This window comes from Sphaeramia orbicularis, chromosome 14 (genome assembly GCF_902148855.1).
Source record: "Sphaeramia orbicularis chromosome 14, fSphaOr1.1, whole genome shotgun sequence".
NCBI lineage: Eukaryota > Metazoa > Chordata > Actinopteri > Kurtiformes > Apogonidae > Sphaeramia > Sphaeramia orbicularis.
In genome coordinates, this window is record NC_043970.1 from 35,466,381 (window position 1) to 35,484,071 (window position 17,691).

At 35.9% G+C, this 17,691-nt stretch overlaps 1 protein-coding gene across 2 annotated transcripts in view; it reads left to right on the forward strand.

Moving 5' to 3' along the window:
- The window catches only part of gdpd5a (glycerophosphodiester phosphodiesterase domain containing 5a), a 45,562-nt gene that overhangs the window by 23,552 nt on the left and 4,319 nt on the right, over positions 1 to 17,691 (forward strand). The window contains exons 3-14 of one of the 2 annotated variants that reach the window (XM_030154860.1): positions 1,308 to 1,411; positions 2,406 to 2,499; positions 2,585 to 2,644; positions 2,734 to 2,832; positions 5,108 to 5,201; positions 5,337 to 5,482; positions 6,069 to 6,151; positions 8,744 to 8,894; positions 9,420 to 9,650; positions 10,774 to 10,919; positions 14,020 to 14,167; positions 16,821 to 16,903. In XM_030154860.1, the coding sequence (XP_030010720.1) occupies positions 1,308 to 1,411; positions 2,406 to 2,499; positions 2,585 to 2,644; positions 2,734 to 2,832; positions 5,108 to 5,201; positions 5,337 to 5,482; positions 6,069 to 6,151; positions 8,744 to 8,894; positions 9,420 to 9,650; positions 10,774 to 10,919; positions 14,020 to 14,167; positions 16,821 to 16,903 (1,439 nt within the window). The remainder of the gene's footprint in view (positions 1 to 1,307; positions 1,412 to 2,405; positions 2,500 to 2,584; positions 2,645 to 2,733; positions 2,833 to 5,107; positions 5,202 to 5,336; positions 5,483 to 6,068; positions 6,152 to 8,743; positions 8,895 to 9,419; positions 9,651 to 10,773; positions 10,920 to 14,019; positions 14,168 to 16,820; positions 16,904 to 17,691) is intronic. The other variant, XM_030154861.1, reaches the window with a different exon arrangement.

Sequence of the window (17,691 nt, forward strand, 5' to 3'; positions counted from 1 at the left end):
AGCTCTTTCATAATTCATAGTTTGAGTTCTTGTTTGTTCAGTATTAATTGTCAGCCTTGTAAATCCTAGCTGGACTGACTGTACATATCCTGACCAAGGAAAATCAAATTCTCTCTTTGTGCAGTAATCTACACCTGGCTTTTCTGCCTCTGTTCATAATAATAAACATTATATAGACTAAATTCTCAAGAAACTGTGAGAATTCTACTCCGAGTTTTGGAGTCCAACAGAAGTGAATGTTTTTGCTTCGCTTGTTGTGTTCCCTGTAAAACCAGAAACTCTGTCGAATTTTCAAAATATTACGACTTTAATCTCATAAAAGTACAACTTTATTCTCATTAAATAATGAGGTTTTTTTTAAATTACGACTTTATTCTCATTATATTATGACTTTATTCTCGAAATATATTGACTTTATTCTCGTTAAATAATGAGTTTTTTTAAACTTTGACTTTATTCTCATTATATAATGACTTCATTCTTAAAATATAATGACTTTATTCTCGTAGTGACAAGTGTTTTTATTTTCTTATGTGGCCCTAATACGCCGTTGTATCATCCTCCTTTTCTTCTTTGCTTTCTTATTATTATTTTTCATTTTGTTCTTTGTTTTCTTTTTGTTCAATTTCTTTGTTTTCCTCTTAATTTTCAAAATTTTCTTAATTTTCTCCTTTTTATTTTCTTCTTTTTCTTCTTGTTATTATTAGTATCCTTATAATTATTCATGTTGATCCCATTAGTTACAGCGTTGCTATTTTTTCTGGGATCAACAAGCAACTTTGTGATGACACATAGCAACTACATCATTACAATTTTATAAAATAAATAAAACAAACTGACTCATTTCTGTGCAATTTTAGTCATTCTTTAATTTTATATGAATTCAGTATTATCTATTCATCCTATACATTTCCAGCTGTCTTTCTTTCCCTCTATGCATTATGTGTCATATAATAATAGTTCACATTTATGCTTAAATTCCTAAATCATGTTTCCAAAACTGAGAATTTCAACATATTATCAGTTTTACTTTAATATAAAATCCATTATATACCTTATCAAAGAAATAAAGTTTTTGACATTTAACTGTATCATTTCTGTCTGATTCTATTCAAGTTTCTTTCAGGGCACCAGTTTTTGTTTTTCACCTGAAATGATATGTTTTTTTTTTTTTTAATTTCATTTATTTGTTTATTTTGAAGGTGTGTCCATCTGTTGTTTCCCATTACCCATAAATCTCAGTATCTCTGGAACATGGCCTTAATGTCCAATATTTGGATGAATCTGATGTTGTGTTTTTTCCACAGTGGGAGTGTACATGGTTCGTCATCCTGTGCAGTTCATTCTTCCTCCTTCTCTTCTGGGCCTATTTCTGGTTGGTGGCACAAAATGACTTCAATGAGTTCAACTGGTGAGTCGTCACATCATTTGTGGACTCGTAATGTCTGATCTACAATTCTCTGTAAAAATCCAAGATTAGGTTTGTCGGTTTAGTAAAGTTCTAATGACCACACAGATGCATTTCTCCGCCTTCTGTATTAAGATCCTATCTGGTTATATGTGAAGTATGTTCAACAGGAAAAACACAAGTTTCAGGGAAAAAACTGCTTCTCCAAACCATATTGCATTAATTGCATTTTCTGATGTTTAATACTAGTAACAAATTGAACAAAAACAAGCAAAATGAGCCACAAATTGTTAAAATTAATCAACAGGAAGCAAAAATGAACAATAACAAATCAACAAAATTAAGAAAATAATCAAGAAAATTAACACAAAAAAAAATCAAGAAAGTTAACAAAATAATCAACAAAATTAACAAATTAATTATAGAATGAATAAAATAATCAACAGAATGAGTAACAATGACCAAAATTGTCAAAATAATCAAGAAAATAAAAAAATAAAAAAATTAACAAATCAAACAAAGACTTCAACAAATTGAACAAAAATGAGTGAAATAATCAACAAAATGAACAAATAATCAACATAATGAGTAAAAGTTACCCAAATAATCAATGAGATGAACAAAATAATGAGCAAAAATGTACAAAACAGTCATGTTTCATTCATCACACGTCAGATGTTTTTAATTGTTCGTACTGCTTCTTGTCATGGGGTCAGAGGTCACACTAAATAGTGACTTTAACCTTTACAACCCATTTAGTTCTGTTTTTTGTGTCTTTTAAGGTTGTGCACATATTTTCTATATTTTCTTGTTGTATCTGAAGAAAAGAGAATGAGAAATAAATATGTGTGATGATTTTCAACCTTGAAAAAACAACATAGGTAAAGGTGGAATAAGACTTTTACACTGCACTGTATCTTAGGTCGTATAAATCTATAAGTCTTATTGTAATCTATACCAGTGTAAAATATGTCATCTGTGTGTTTTATTATTTCAGGTCAGTGTACAATCGAACCGGTGAATGGAGGGATGAGACGATCCCCATCCTGGCATCCACCACCGTGGGATTCAGCTACGTCACCTTCTTAATGGTAACACAGTTAGAGGACCCTCCAAACATATACATTATTACCTTATGCCCAGTTCTGTCTGATCTTACTGTGACTCTTTTTTCAGATTTTGGCACTTTTCCACATATCTCTGGGGCAGCAGCTGAATCTCTACTGGGTTCACAAGGTGCTGTGGATTCAACATAACCTGCCGACATGCATTTCACTTTGTTGCATGTAATTTTGGGTGTAATATTGTGTGCTTCTTCTTTGTAGATTGGAGTTTTGGCCACGTTGCTCACCACTATCTCCGGTGTGGTGTCTGTAGACGATATTTGGGCAGATGAGTGGGACATCGTCCTGGTGTCGCTGCAGGTTCGTCACAGTCAAAAATTCATTTGGACTCAATAAGAGATGTGGTGTTATGGTTGATGTGACCCCATGTCATGTGTAATGAAATCGTTGACTATTTGAGCACTGATAGGTTTGGAAAAAGAGCCTAGGAACTGTTAAACATTAATAACCAACGCTGCCAGGTACTACTAACCCCGCCCCTCCAACACATTTTGCCCATTATAAGTAAATGGGAAAATTTTAAAAATTCATAAAAATGTAAAGTTTGACCTACCTTTCCCAAAATGTAATGACATCTATTCTGGGTCACTGGCAATCTATAAACCCAATTTGGTATGAACTGAACAAAAATTGAGTTTGCTGCTAAAGTGTTAAACAAAGGAAAAAACAAGTGGTGCCAGGCACAACAAACCTCACCCCTTGCGCATATTGTAGCTTATTTTGGCATGGATCCAGCTGATGTCATCATGTCTATACATGTGGAGATGTCAGCATATCAATTACCTCTATATATGTGCCAAGCTTGAAGTAAATTGAAACAAAATTGATGTTTTTACAGACATGAAATTTCGCCCATTGTATATAAATGGAAGAAAAAAACGATTAAAAAAATCATAAAAAAATTTTACTTTGACCTACTTTTTCCAAAATGTAACCACATCTAGTGTGGGTCACTGGCAATCTGTAAACCCAATTTGGTATGAATTCAATTAATAGTTTTGCTGCTATAGACATTTGAATTTTTGCCCATTATAAGTAATGGGGTTGGGGGGGGGATTGGAAAAATTCATAAAAAATTTGAACTTTGATCTACTTTTCCCCAAAATGTAATCAGATCTGCTCTGACTCACTGGCAATCTATAAATCAAATCTGGTATGAATTCAACCAACAGTTTTACTGATAGAGTGTTAACAACCCAACCAACAAACAAACTGAACCAAAAACAACACCCCTTGCCTCCCCTTCGGGGGGCAGGGTAATAAAACTGCATAAATATGTAAAACTCTTACAATTCTAAAATTGTCTGGGTTTATCCGAGGGGAGCCATGTAAGTCAAGGGCAAGGTCAGGTTTATTTATATAGTACATTTAAAACAATGCAAGCTGCCCAAAGTGCTGTACAAAGACAGAAGCAAAACACATGATATAGTATAATAGTAAGAACAAGAATAAAATACCCTGAAACAGATAACAGATAAGAGGCAGACAGGAGACAAACAATCATGCAGTGACACTGGAGGTAGGGTGGGTAAAGGGTTTTGTACAAGGACACAACGGCACATGACCAGGACGGAGCTAAATTCAAACCACCAACTCTCTGGTTATTGGACGACCCGCTTCTCCTGAGTCACAGCTGCCCCTGGTTTGCATAAAAAGCCAGTGCAGATAAGTGTGTCTTTAAAAGAGTTTTAAGATGCTCATGAGGCAAAAAGAAGAAAATGATTTAGTTTTCCCTTAGTCAAAAAACAGACTAGGACCAGGTTAAAATAGTGAAGCAAACAACAATAAAATCAGTGGAAGTTAATCCATTCCACTCATATGTCATAGACCAGTGCGACAGGTGCACCCTGAGTAAATTGCTCCTATAATATACAGTCCTGGGAGTGTGTGTTAATAGGTCACATGTTCAGGTTTGACAAAATGCCTTTTTTTCATCTTTGAAACCCAAGATAAGTGGGGACAGCGGATGAAAATTAGCACTCACACTAACTCCGGCATATTTACATGTTTATACTGAAATGGAATGTATAAATGTGTTCATTAATGTGCACTGTCCTGCCTAAATAAAGATATAATAATAATAATGATAATAATGATAATAATAATAAAAAAAAAAATAATAATAATAATAATAATAATAATAATAATAATAATAATAAGATAAAAACCCTCTAAGGGCAGTGCAATCATCAGCATGTTTTCATCACCGTTTCACTTGGTTGTATTAACATTTTTGTCATTTTCCACTGTAGAAAAGCAGTTCTAATACTGTTACACACTCCATTGCTGTCACATGTGATTGACAGCCGGAGTTGGAGCCAGTCACAGATCCATACTGCACACATAACAAAATCTTCACCTTTTACTGTATGGAATTGGATCAGTCCTCTGTTCGTCATCTTGGGCAACATAATGGGTTGACTCACTCATCTGTCAACTTTTAAAACTAAACATAAATGATCCTCATTTTACATAAAGCTGTGATTATCCTTTGTTGTAATATTTTCCTCAGATACTGTTGAATTGTTGAATAAATAACCACAGTTTCGTTTTATTTCTGTGTTTTTTTAACCAGGCCACGGCTCCGTTCCTGCACATCGGAGCCCTGGCGACCGTCACCGCCATCAGCTGGTTGGTGGCAGGATACGTGGTCCGTAGAGAGAGATCCAGTAAGTCCTCACTTCCATTAAGTCACGGAGATACTTATTTTCGAAGGAAAATTCTAAAAGTTTAGTATTTCAGACTGATTATGGGTACGAGGAACTGCTTGGTCATGATGATGATGATAAAACTGCTCACCTCAGGTTTCCAGATGATGGTTTTGGTGGTCTACATCATCATCGTCCTCGCTCTCTACCTACTGCCGCTAATGTTCACCTGCCCCTGCATCATGGACCGCCACAGCCTCAAACCTCGGCCTGACGTCATTGGTCGACGGGGAGCTCCTATGGTGAGTCAGTGCTGCGCCATGTGACCACGCCATGTGATCCCCTCCATTGTTGGGTTTTATTGTTGGTTCACAGCTGGACAAGCAAACGCTGATCCACATGATGTAAACTAATCTACAGTGATGTTCGGAGCTGTACTGTCTGAACCCACACATACTGAAAACAGAAACAGTCATAAAACTACACTTTTAGTTTGGTGTCTTTTAAGTCTCTGCACATATTTCCTGTATTTTCTTGTTGCTTCTGTAGAAAAGAGATTGAAAAATGAATATGTAGGCTCCTTTCAGTCCTGAAAAACAACAAAGATGAAGGTGGAATAAGACTTTTGCAATGTGCCATAATTCAAAGAAATGTAACATAATTTGCTCAGTTAAGTTATTTGCTTATTTATTATGCATTACACATTGTAAAAATATGTAAACATAAAGGATATGAGGGTATAAATGAGGAAAAAATGTATTTATTTGCAGTAAATCATGCAGTCTTTTACCTCAGTGTAATTCTACTGTTACTATCTGTGGTTATTGATGATATGCGCATTCTCGACAGTGACTGACTTTAGTCCTGGTCTCTGTTTTCCGGCTCTAGCTGGCTCCAGAAAACACCATGGTGTCCTTTAACAGAGCCCTGCAGCAGGGGGCCGCCTCGCTGGAGGCAGACGTCACCATCAGGTCATTAAACACATCATTACATCCTTTTCTGGCACTATTTTATTTTTAATGAATTCACTTCCAGATATAGATCGCACTGTGGATTTATGGTTGGGTTGGTGGAGTAGAAGTGATGAGTTTTATGGGATGTATCTTCTTGGAAAGACTATCATCATATTATTGTCACTTGATATATTTTGTTTGTTTAACCTGTATCTACTACAGAGGGAAGGAAGGAAGGAAGGAAGGAAGGAAGGAAGGAAGGCAGGAAGGAAAAACCAGGATAAATGAGTGTAAAACTTAACATATACTGATGATCTGTTTGGTACAAGTGAGCAGTTCCCTTCTTATTCTGTTAGATGTATTAAAATGCTGAGCATGCCCAGTTGATTCCTGTTGTGGATCAAGACGACAAGAGGAAATGACCTCAGTGACTTTGAAGGATGGTTCATTGTTGAAACACAAATGGCAGGAACTTCAGTCACAAAAGCTGCTTTTCCATCTAATGGATTCAGAACGTCTAGTCCTAATAACTAAAAGGTTGTTTGAGGACGTCGGTTGTCTGTTTTTCCCCAGTGGTGTTGATATGTAGGAAAATTATTGGAATTAATCTGCTGCAGAGTCAGTATTTACACATTATATTTGCTCAAAACTGTAAAACAACTTGCTTTAAATGTGTAGGTAGAGCCTGGCCTTTGTTTATGCTCTGTATTCTCTTCTAATTCTACAATTCCATAGAACACAAAACCCATATACAGTTGCGTAAAAATTATTAAACCATCAAAAGTCATAAAAAATAATGGTTATGCAATCAAGTACTAACTCCTGTGTGTATCATGTGACTAAAACAGACAGAAAAGAAAACATGGAATGCCTAAAAGCACTGTTTTTGGCAGTACAATGCCATAGATATTGATATAAGAACTTAAGTGATTTCTGTTATTATCAAGAAAAACATGGAAAATGGATAGATATCAGCTCTGAAATTCAACTCTTATGAGCTATTTTTGTTGTTATCATTATATTTGTCAAAACAAATCTACCTTTAGTTGTACCAGGCATTAAAATGAACAAGAAATTGAAGAAAACAAGGGGTGGTCGAATAATTTCTTCCGCAACTGTAAGTAAAGAGTCACAATGTAAAGCCCAGGGACCAGACTGTAAAAGTCAATGTTAAGATGAGAGTTAAATGAGGAAACAGACCAAGCTTTGATGATTTTCTCTGGAAGATTACATTATTTGTCACTTTATTTTTCAGTCTGAGATTTGGATACTAGTAGAGCAGCATTTGAGGAATTCAGGATTTCATGGTGGAAAATAAGGAGTTATAAGGTCAGAGATGACTCTGTATGTGATGTCAGTACATAGATGCATGGATAGGTTGTTGGAGAAATTCTACTTTAACCCAAGATCTACTCAGGTATCTGTATACTGTGCACACAGTATATCTGCAAACCTTCAGCTGCAGGTATAGTCGTCTATAGTCAAATATTTGGCAAACAATCTGTCACTAAATAGATAAGATAAGATAAGATAAGATAAGATAAGATAAGATAAGATAAGACAAGATAATTTATTGTCATTATACAAAATGTACAATGAAATCTTGTCCTTGTGTTGGAATGTGCATGTATGAGCTGATAATAATTTGGTGCATATAACATCAGTACAATATAAAGTGCAGTCAGAACCAGATTCTTCAATTTCTTGTACTAAGCAATCTGTTTTATCAGCGTCTTTCTGCAGCTGCTCACGAAAAATTTACCATCATAGCTATGTGTTAAGATTGGATCATATTGGTTAAATGCGTTTTCTGACATTTAAATGCTTTTAGTTCTGACTGATCATCATCAAATGTCCAAATTATCATGTAAACTAAACCCAAGCAGGAACTTCTTGGGGGTGAAATATAGTCTAGATGTTCTAGTCCAAGTATAGACCTTGGTTCTGCAGTAAAACTCATGGAATTTCTCCAACGGTTCCAGGACAGAGTTCTTGTGGTTAAATGTGGCAGAATGCTGCTCTAATGGACAGTGATGTATGGGGAAGATAGTGATAAATATGGTCTGAAACGACAGTCGACACATTTGATCAGGGTCATGTTTGTAGATCAATGTGAAGAAGAACTAAAGATGAACATTTCCTCAGGTGGTAGAGATTGTGTCAGGGTTTTTATTGTAAGTTTGTGGTGTTTAAACCCCTCATTATAAAGATGGATGCATATTGGGAACCACAGAAATATGGAAAAAAGACCTGAGTCAGCCCATATTATATTTGCCAGAGGTGGTTGAGTGTATGCGTGGTGTACAACCCCAACACTGAGGAGAAGCAGGGGGGCTGGTCGGCTATGGGGGGGGCATTTTACTCATGTTGTGTCATCCTTTATCCAGTGATGACATTTTTCTGTCCTGATGGGAGTGGTGTCTTCCAAAGTGATGAGATTGTAGACAGTGTTCTCTGCCTCCATCATTAAAACACCAAATGAGTGAATACCCCATGTCCTTTTCTTCAGTAGAGTCCACAGACTTCTATTATCGACACAAAGGACGTTGTAGTTACTATTAATCCATCAGTATTGAATCCCAGAATCGTTCTTGGTGTTTTTCCCTTCAGTGTGGACGGCGTCCCCTTCCTCATGCGAGACCGAACCCTGAGAAGAACCACAGACATTATGAAGGTCTTTCCTTCTAGAAAGTATGAAGACGCATCGTTCTTCAACTGGACAGAGTTACGCTCTCTAAATGCAGGCCAGTGGTTCCTGGAGGTAATGGAAGTTATTTATTATGTCAGTCATGAAATGTATCCATTTACTACAAACTTGTTTTTAAGTTCCCTTTTCTTGAATTACTTTTATTTTTGAATATTTTTATCTCTTTTTGCTCTCCGTCGACTGTCTTTGTATCTGTTTTATCGCTCTTTTCTATTTAGTATTTTGATTATTTAATGTTTTGTCATTTCATACTTTGCTTTCACTCTTCCATCCTTTTTAAACAGCACTGTTTATCTTTTTTTTTTTTTCAGTTTTTTCTTCATTTATACCTTAAACTCTGTCTTATTATTCTTTGGCCTAATGATGATGCAGTTTCACTTTTACTATTGCAGTTTCCTGTTAAAGCTTAGTCAAAGAACTGCATTCCATATAAGTATAAATATATTATTACATCATGAGATGTCATGCACAAAATAATAGATGTAGTCCAGTAAGTATAAGTAAGTAATTCTCAGTAATCCTTTAACTTAGCTCCATAAACAGACTGACTTTCCGTCCTTGTGTCTCCTGTGGCTCCAGACTGACCCCTACTGGACAGTCGGCTCTCTGACCTCCAGGGACCGGAGCCGGATTGGAAACCAGACCGTCTGCAGTCTGGTGGAGATGCTGCGTCTAGCGGCCAGAGCCAACAGCACCGCTGTTCTCAACATCCGTAAACCTCCGCCAGATCATCCTCGGTCCCGGAGCTGGTTCATGGACACGCTGTGGGCCGTGCAGAAAGCTGGGATCTCCCAGAAGAGGGTGAGGACTGTAGGTCCCTCTTTAATAATACTAAGTATTATTAAAAGGTGCTGCATGTAGTAATCGATCAGGGGTGTCAAACTGATTTTATTTCAGGAGCCACATTCAGCCCAATATGATCTCAAGTGGGTCGGACCAGTAAAATAATATAATGACCTATAAATAATAATAACTCCAAGCTCTTCTCTATGTTTTAGAATGAAAGAAGTTACATTTACATCTACAAACTTTCCTATAGAAAAATGTGAACAACATGATCCACCACGAACAACCTTAATAATTTAAGAAAAATAAGTGCAATTTGAAAAAATATTGTATCTCAGCTTCTCATTTACAGACATTTCAGGTTTTTCATATTGGTTCAGGTTATTCGCATTTTTTGTGAAAGAATCATTTGTGAATGTAGACATTTTCATGTAATTTTACCTTTTTTACACTAAAAGAAAGTTTGGAGTTGACATTATTTATATGTTATTATGATAAAATTACAAGTAAAGAAGTGTGAATTTAACAATATCATGTATGTTACTAAATGTCTTGTATATTTGTAGATCCACTGTGGCCTGTAAGTTGTAATGTGCATGTGTAAATAATAAACTGAGGCATGATATTTTTGAAACTGCACTTATTTTTCTTTTAGATATTTTGGGTTGTTCATGGTTGTTCGTGTTATTCACATTTTTTAAAGAGTAGTTTGTAGATGCAAACATTTTCATAATGTAATTTTACTTGTTTCACCCCAGATCAAAGAAAGGTCTGGATTTCCCATGATTTATAGGTTATTATGACAGTATTTTACTGATCCACTTGAGATTGAATTGGTCTGTATGTGGAACCTGAACTAAAATTATTTTGACACCCTTGATTGTCAATATCCTATATCTAATAATTTTTGCATTTCACCAATTCATCCTACAGGCTGGATTGGATGCTTTAGCGGGCCAGTTTTTGGCTCACGTGCCACATGGTTTAGAGGACTTCAGATTCATAAACAGCTTTTCTTCCAAAACCATTTTACACCAGACTCTACATGTTGCACCTTTGCTTTGCATCATTAAACGGTAGCGTCCTGTAGATGTGGGCGACATCTTGTCTGATCGTGTCTTTCTTCCGTCCCATGTGACTCGGCCAGGTGACGTGGACCCCCGATACCGACAGGGGGAGGGTCCGGGGGTTTCAGCAGAGCTCCAGTGAGAAGCTGTCAGTGGAAGAGATGAGGCAGAGGGGGATCACCAGCCTGACCCTCCACTACAGCCAGGCCAGCCACAAAGACATACAGTAAGACCCATCGATCTCCACCAGAGTCTGAGGACGGCGTCCCAGAGTTTGATCAAAACCACCAAATTCATCATCTAGTAGAAGTAGAAGACAGTCGGAGAACATAGACCCCCAACAAGTTCACCGATCCACACTTTTCTCACATTATAACCTGTGTTTCTCAAGCTCATACCGCAGTTTATATTTTTATTATTTAAGTTATCTATCAGAAATATAAGAACTTGACAACTGGCTGTTGATTCAAGGTGGATTACAGAATTGCAAACAACTCAGTGGAGTTAAACTCTGCATTTTACCATGATACCAGCTTTTATTCAGTAATTTGTGGATAATTTGTGTGTGCAGTGTGTGTTTCATGTGTTGTAAAACCTGAAATAAATCCAAATATTACTTTCCAGAACATCAGAGCATCAGAAAAGAATGTTTTGACTCATAGTTCAAAGTCAAAAAAGGTAAAAAAATAAATAAATAAATAAAAAAAATTTAAAAAATGGAAGTTTATTACTGCTCTTTAAGTTCATTCATTAACTATTAAGCCTCATTCTACAAAAAAAATAAAAAATAAATTTAAAAAAATTGAGCCTGTCCCAAAGAGTGAAAAAGTTCTGTCTTGTCTGCTTCACTTATATAGTAAAAAAAAAAAATCATACTGATTCCACAAAAAAAAAGCAAATATATTTACAGTTAAAAATACTTTGTTGTTGTCTTATTTGGCTCTTGCAGGTGTGCTACAATATTCAGAGATTATTTCTGAAACTTTTTTTTTTTATTTTTAATACCATTTTGAGATGAAATATATTAGTATGGATGAAGCCCCAGTGTTGAAGTATCAGCCTCTGCCTCTTTTCTAAAGTTTAAGGGCTTCATCCTCAAATCCTTCCTTCAACCTTCACAAGTTTTATGAAAATCAGTGCAGTAGTTTTTGTTTCTGAAAGAGTGGAGTCACATAACCTCCTCACTGGAGGTAAGTGCATTATTTTAGATTTATTGCATCTGACTCATAGAACAAACTATAGCACCTTGTTAAAATTAATGCACTTGTACCTTTTATCCATTTTAGAATTTTGCTCTTTAATCTCCAATCTCATAATGTACCAATATTTTATTTCACACTTTAATGATTTTAAATTATATCTGTAATCAAATAGTTTTTAACTGTCTTTTATTGGTTCTGCAGAGGAAGATCTTTCAGTTTGTTTTTCAGCAGGACTTTGCATAAAGTACAGCGCTGATTTTCATGACATTTGTCTTTATTGTTGTGTTGCCCAGACCCTGTTAAAAAAGAAACACCTGAATTTACTTTGGTCCAAATAGTGTATATAGACAGAGAGCTAGCCAGGGCAGAAAGAGATGTACTGTCTGCAAAACCATGGATTTGTCTGCAGTGAAATTAAGGGATCTGTCTACAACTAGGCAGAAGGTACTTCAGAGACGATCACACAGGCTGAAAATGAATAGAAATTACAAAAATAAGAAGCTGTTACATAGACACAGAATGCTCGAGACCAGTGGTTCTTAACCTTATAACGCCAAACATATCATATTTGATGCATGACTTTTGAGGCCCTCAGTGTGACTTTTTTTTTCTTGAAAAACCTGATGTATACAGTCAGATACATGCAATACACGGATAATCCACCGGGGGGGAGGAATTCATTCACTAGAGGCCTTTCCAGTGACACTACAAGATTGTCTTTAATGAGGAAGGAGGCAGAGCTTTACCAATTTTGAAAATGAATTACCAATTTGTTAGACATGTTTGTGTTATATTATGTTTTTGTTTGTTCAGAATTAATAATATTTGAGCATTGCGACCCGATGTATCAAATATGATACAAAATTAAAACTCATACATGGAAATTGATATTTGAAAAAACATTTTTGGGTTGTTCAGAAGGACCAATAAAAGCTCCAGTTTCAAAGAACTGGAATTTTCTGTTGGTGATTTAATGGTTCAGGCTTTACAGTTTAAACCTGGTGTGCGCGACCCCCACAAGGGGGCACCAGAGATCCCAGGGGGGCGTAAGGCTTTGTCTGCATTGAGGTTACAAGTTGTGAAAACTATATTCGCGCATGTCAAAAAATAAATACTTATACAGCCAATAAGATAACCAAAAGTCAGTATGAACCCACTGAAAACATATTATGTCTGCATTTAAAAATATCAAGTTATTTAGTAGCCACACCCACTTGACCTCTGAAACTTTGTGATCCCACAGCCAGAGCAACAGTCTCATCAGGTCAGATAGATAATTCATCTGAGTTTTGTTTTTTTGTCAGTGTAACATCATATGCATAAAACACCATGTCTCAGAAATGTAAAAATGCAGAATACTCATCAGTATCAGAAAAGAAAGTCAAGTGTTGACTGGTTTTATTAAAGGACAGTACAGTTTAAACTGGGGGAGGCTAGCATGGGGGGTGGGCTCTAAGGAAAACAGGTTAAGAACCACTGCTCTAGACAAACAAAAATGTTTCAGCTCATGTAAAATAGTTGGAAGTGTATTTCTATAACTTCATACAATTTCATTATAAGCATTTTCAGTTGTTTTTAATTATAAATATGACAAAAATTCATTTTTTTTTTTTTCGTTTTTTTTTTTACTATAACACACTGTTTTATGCATTTATTACAAATAATAATGATAATTAATGGCTGGATATTGGAAGTTAAGTTCTTCCTGAAAAAAGGTGCAAAAGAATCTGCAAAAAATGTATTTTCTGACACTTTTATTGCAAAAACAACTTAAAAAATCTAGGCGACCTCTCATATGGGCATGTAAATGGAACTATTGTGCTGTTCTTCTGTGTAAGATCATCTTGATTGTTGATTTTTGTATTATTTATATTCTACTTGTTCACATATACGTTAAACTTCCTTGCATGTTGGGAAAAAAACACTAAAATCAAATCAATAACGGTAGTCCTTATATGGTTATAAAGGTAGAAAGTAGAAACTAAGCTTTGTAATCTTACTTTTGACTGCTGAGTATTTGTACATGTGTCAATCATCAGTATGTTCTAAATTTTTCCATTGTTCTCGTCCACGCTACAGGGACGTATTTCCATCTTAGTTCACTTGTGTTTTCTCGTTCCTCAGGGAGTATCTGGCCAACAACGTGAGCGTGACCGTGTACCCGGTGAACGAGCCCTGGCTCTACTCCATCCTGTGGTGTAGCGGGGTGCCTTCCGTATCCTCTGACGCCCCCCAAGTCCTCCGAAAGGTGCCTTACCCCATCTGGCTCATGGTAAACAGCCCCACTCGCTCATCTGGCAACACAAACACACACACACACACATTCAGACCCGACAAGGTCACGCAGCAAGACGGGAGGACAGAGACTGACGACGGCCCAGCAAGACTCGAGGGCGAGGACGTGGAAAAATGTGAGGCAGCTCAGCGTGGCGTCGGGGAACAACAGGACCCTGGGAAAGAGTCCGAGATGAGCAGCAGGTTTAGACAAGGGCACTGACGAAGCAAAGGCAGCTGTCCAGTACTCACACACAGACAATAATACTACACACACCCTCTGTTACTGGATTTAAGAAGATTCTTCATGTACCTGATGACTTTTTACTTTTAATCCCTGACTTTTAACACAAATATATCATCACCTTCCTAAAATAATTTTTTTTTTTTTCAGATTTTTCAGGAAATACAAAAAACTTAACCAGAAATTGAGTATTTGGTGAATTAGACAAAAAAAAAAGTCCTTTTGCAGTTGTGTTTGGAAGGTGACCATTTGTAATTTCTACTGTAAACAGGGTCTCCATTGTGTTTTTATTGCATCCAAGGAAGATTTAATGCATAAGTACTGATTTAACATTTAACATCTGACATAATGAAGGTGGAGCGTAGCTTATTTTGCAAAAGAAAATAGTATTACAGTCAGTGATAAGAGACAAGTCATTTTTACCCCTCAGCCAAGGGGTATCGTAATCATTTTGTTGTCTGTCTGTCTGTCTGTCTGTTTGTCTGCCTGCCTGCCTGCCTGCCTGTCTGTCCATTCAACGACATAATCACATTATCTGAAGAACACATTGACATAACTGCACCAAATTTATACTGTGGATGCATCTTGGCATGGAGCAGAAGCCTGTTGAAAATAGGTCACCTTGACCTAATTTTTCAAGGTCAAATGGCCTTGTGCAGTTATAATATCTGAGTACTCTCAAATATGAATATATATGTAAAAAGTTTTACACGAAAAAATATAATCTAAATTATAGGGCAGTAACTTTCAATAGAATTTTACACTTTATTTGGCTGAGGGGGGATTAAAAGTGCGCAGCACATTATGTTTAGATCCCATGTGAATTATGTGTCATTTTCACATATGATCTTTGTCAGATGAAAAGATAATTTTCTATGTTTGTTTTAAAATCAGGATGTGAAAATCCATAAATAGAAAGTTGCATCGTTGATCCTCCATAATCTGAACAGAGGTGGGAAATCCCAGCTCCATAAAGTAAAAGTCCTGCCATGTATTTGTTCCAACCACTCACTGAACCAGCCCATTTTGATGAGCACAACTTCTCCTCCAGTAGATGGATACTCAGTGGAATCCCCAGTGTTACCTGAACAGGTAGAGCTGATACATGAAAGGACTTTGACTCTATAGAACTGGGATTTTCCACCTCTGAATCTGAAGTCTGAAACATGCATCCAGACTGGATGCATTTTTACCTCTTTAATACTTTTTTACATAACTCTTTAAGAACAAGATAAAGTATGTCGAGGCACCAGCTGTTTGGATGTTGGTGTTTTCCACTCAGTAGATACAGTCCATTGAGCTGTTTCACACTGAACTAGAGGTGTTTTCCACTATCTTTACAACAAACTTTAAATTGCATGACTTGTAAAATTATCTTTTAAACTGACAAACATCATATGTATGAATGGTGATTATATTATATATCATACATGGATCCTGTGGCGTTCACCAGAAGGGGCGGGGCTTCACCTCTATAACATTAGAAAAAACATCCTGTTGGTGTTTAGTTCTATCCATATCACACATTACCAACACGGTGATGCAACACGACAAAACAGACAAGACAAGGCAACTTAATCATAAAATCACCAGATTTTATCATTAAATTACATACAAACACATGCAATTGTATGTTAATTTCATTTTAAAAACACCTTATCAATGAGAACCAGATAATCCACAGACCAATCAAATCTGGAAAAACTAATGTGAAAACCTCTGAGAACACCTGGACAAAAACCTGCAGTGATGATCACTTCCTTCACAAACAACCTCTGATATTTATATTGTATTCTACTTTGATTATTTATTTGCTTCTCTATTAATTAATATACACTGCTGTTTTCAGACGTATTCCTCTTTTAATTCCTATTTAATCACCTTTGACCAGGTGTAATGATCATATACTGAGTCCCACTTACACTTTATTCATCAAGAATAAATCACATTGTCATAATCATTTCATGAGAAATGGTAAAACATATATATATATATATATATATATATATATATATATATATATATATATATATATATATTCCAAGTGTACTGGCAGTGTCACTACTATGTCTCATCCATCTGATCTTGTTTGTTCCAAAAAAAGTTCTATAAACATGTAAAAACTGTTCATGTATTTCCTGTGATACACTGTTGTATTTGTACAGTATTATTTATGAAGATCATGTGAGGTTTAGTCAACTTTACACAGAAACGTCCAATGGAACCTTTACGTTTCAGAGTATTTTTATACTTGTACATACTTCTACTTCCACCAGAGTATCTTATTAAAACCAGTATGTGTTCTTCTACATGACTGTTGATTTAACCTGATCTCAGAGCCTGTATCAATTGCGCCCTCCGCTGGTGTTTTCTGGAACTGACTCCTCTGTTTCCTCTTGTCTCTCAGAGTCAGAATGCTTACGACTTCATCTGGATCACATCAGATCTGGTCTCCCTCGCCATCATCATAGTGATTTTCGCTTTTCAGAAGTAAGTGGAGTTTACACTGGAGTCACAGCAAAATCTAACATAGAAATATATTCAGGTCTGGATTTATAATACAGCAATGAATCACTTTGTTTGCAATATTACTAAAGCATAATTATCTACATTTACAAAGGCATGGAAACAGTATTAACAGTGGTAAATCTGTTTATTTTAACTTTTCTCTTTACTACAGTTACATATATTTTCATGATTTTGTTTTTTATAAGGCCATGCAAACTCTATATTAATAAAAGCATTCATTATATCTGATAAAAAAAAAAAAAAGAAAATATTTCTGTCTTTTACAGATACAGATGAACTTTACTGATCCTTGGGGAAAATCCAGTTTCTTAATCAGCTCAGTAAAATAAAATAAAATAAAATAAAATAAAATAAAATAAAATAAAATAAAATAAAGAATGAATCACGATATCATTATATCTCTCAGTCCTGTATCGTTTTAAAGTTAAACGTCCACTGCAGCTGCTCTTCTGGTTTGTCAGAATTAGATTTTTTCAGTGTTGACAGTGGAATTTATTACATATCTGCCACACAAAATGGAAAAAAGTGATATTCTGTAAACCTGCTTGTCTATGTCTTCTTTCTGTTAAACTGAGGGTTTTTTTTTTTACCAGAATGCACTTGGCTTTGGCCTGGTCTCGTCTTGCTGCTGCACTGACGTTTCATTCTGCTTCCTCTAAACGTGTCCATTTTTCTCGTCCATGCCTCCTTCTCTTTTCTGTTTTCTTTTTGTCCCTGTGCTCTGCCTGATCTGCATGCAACCTTCCTCC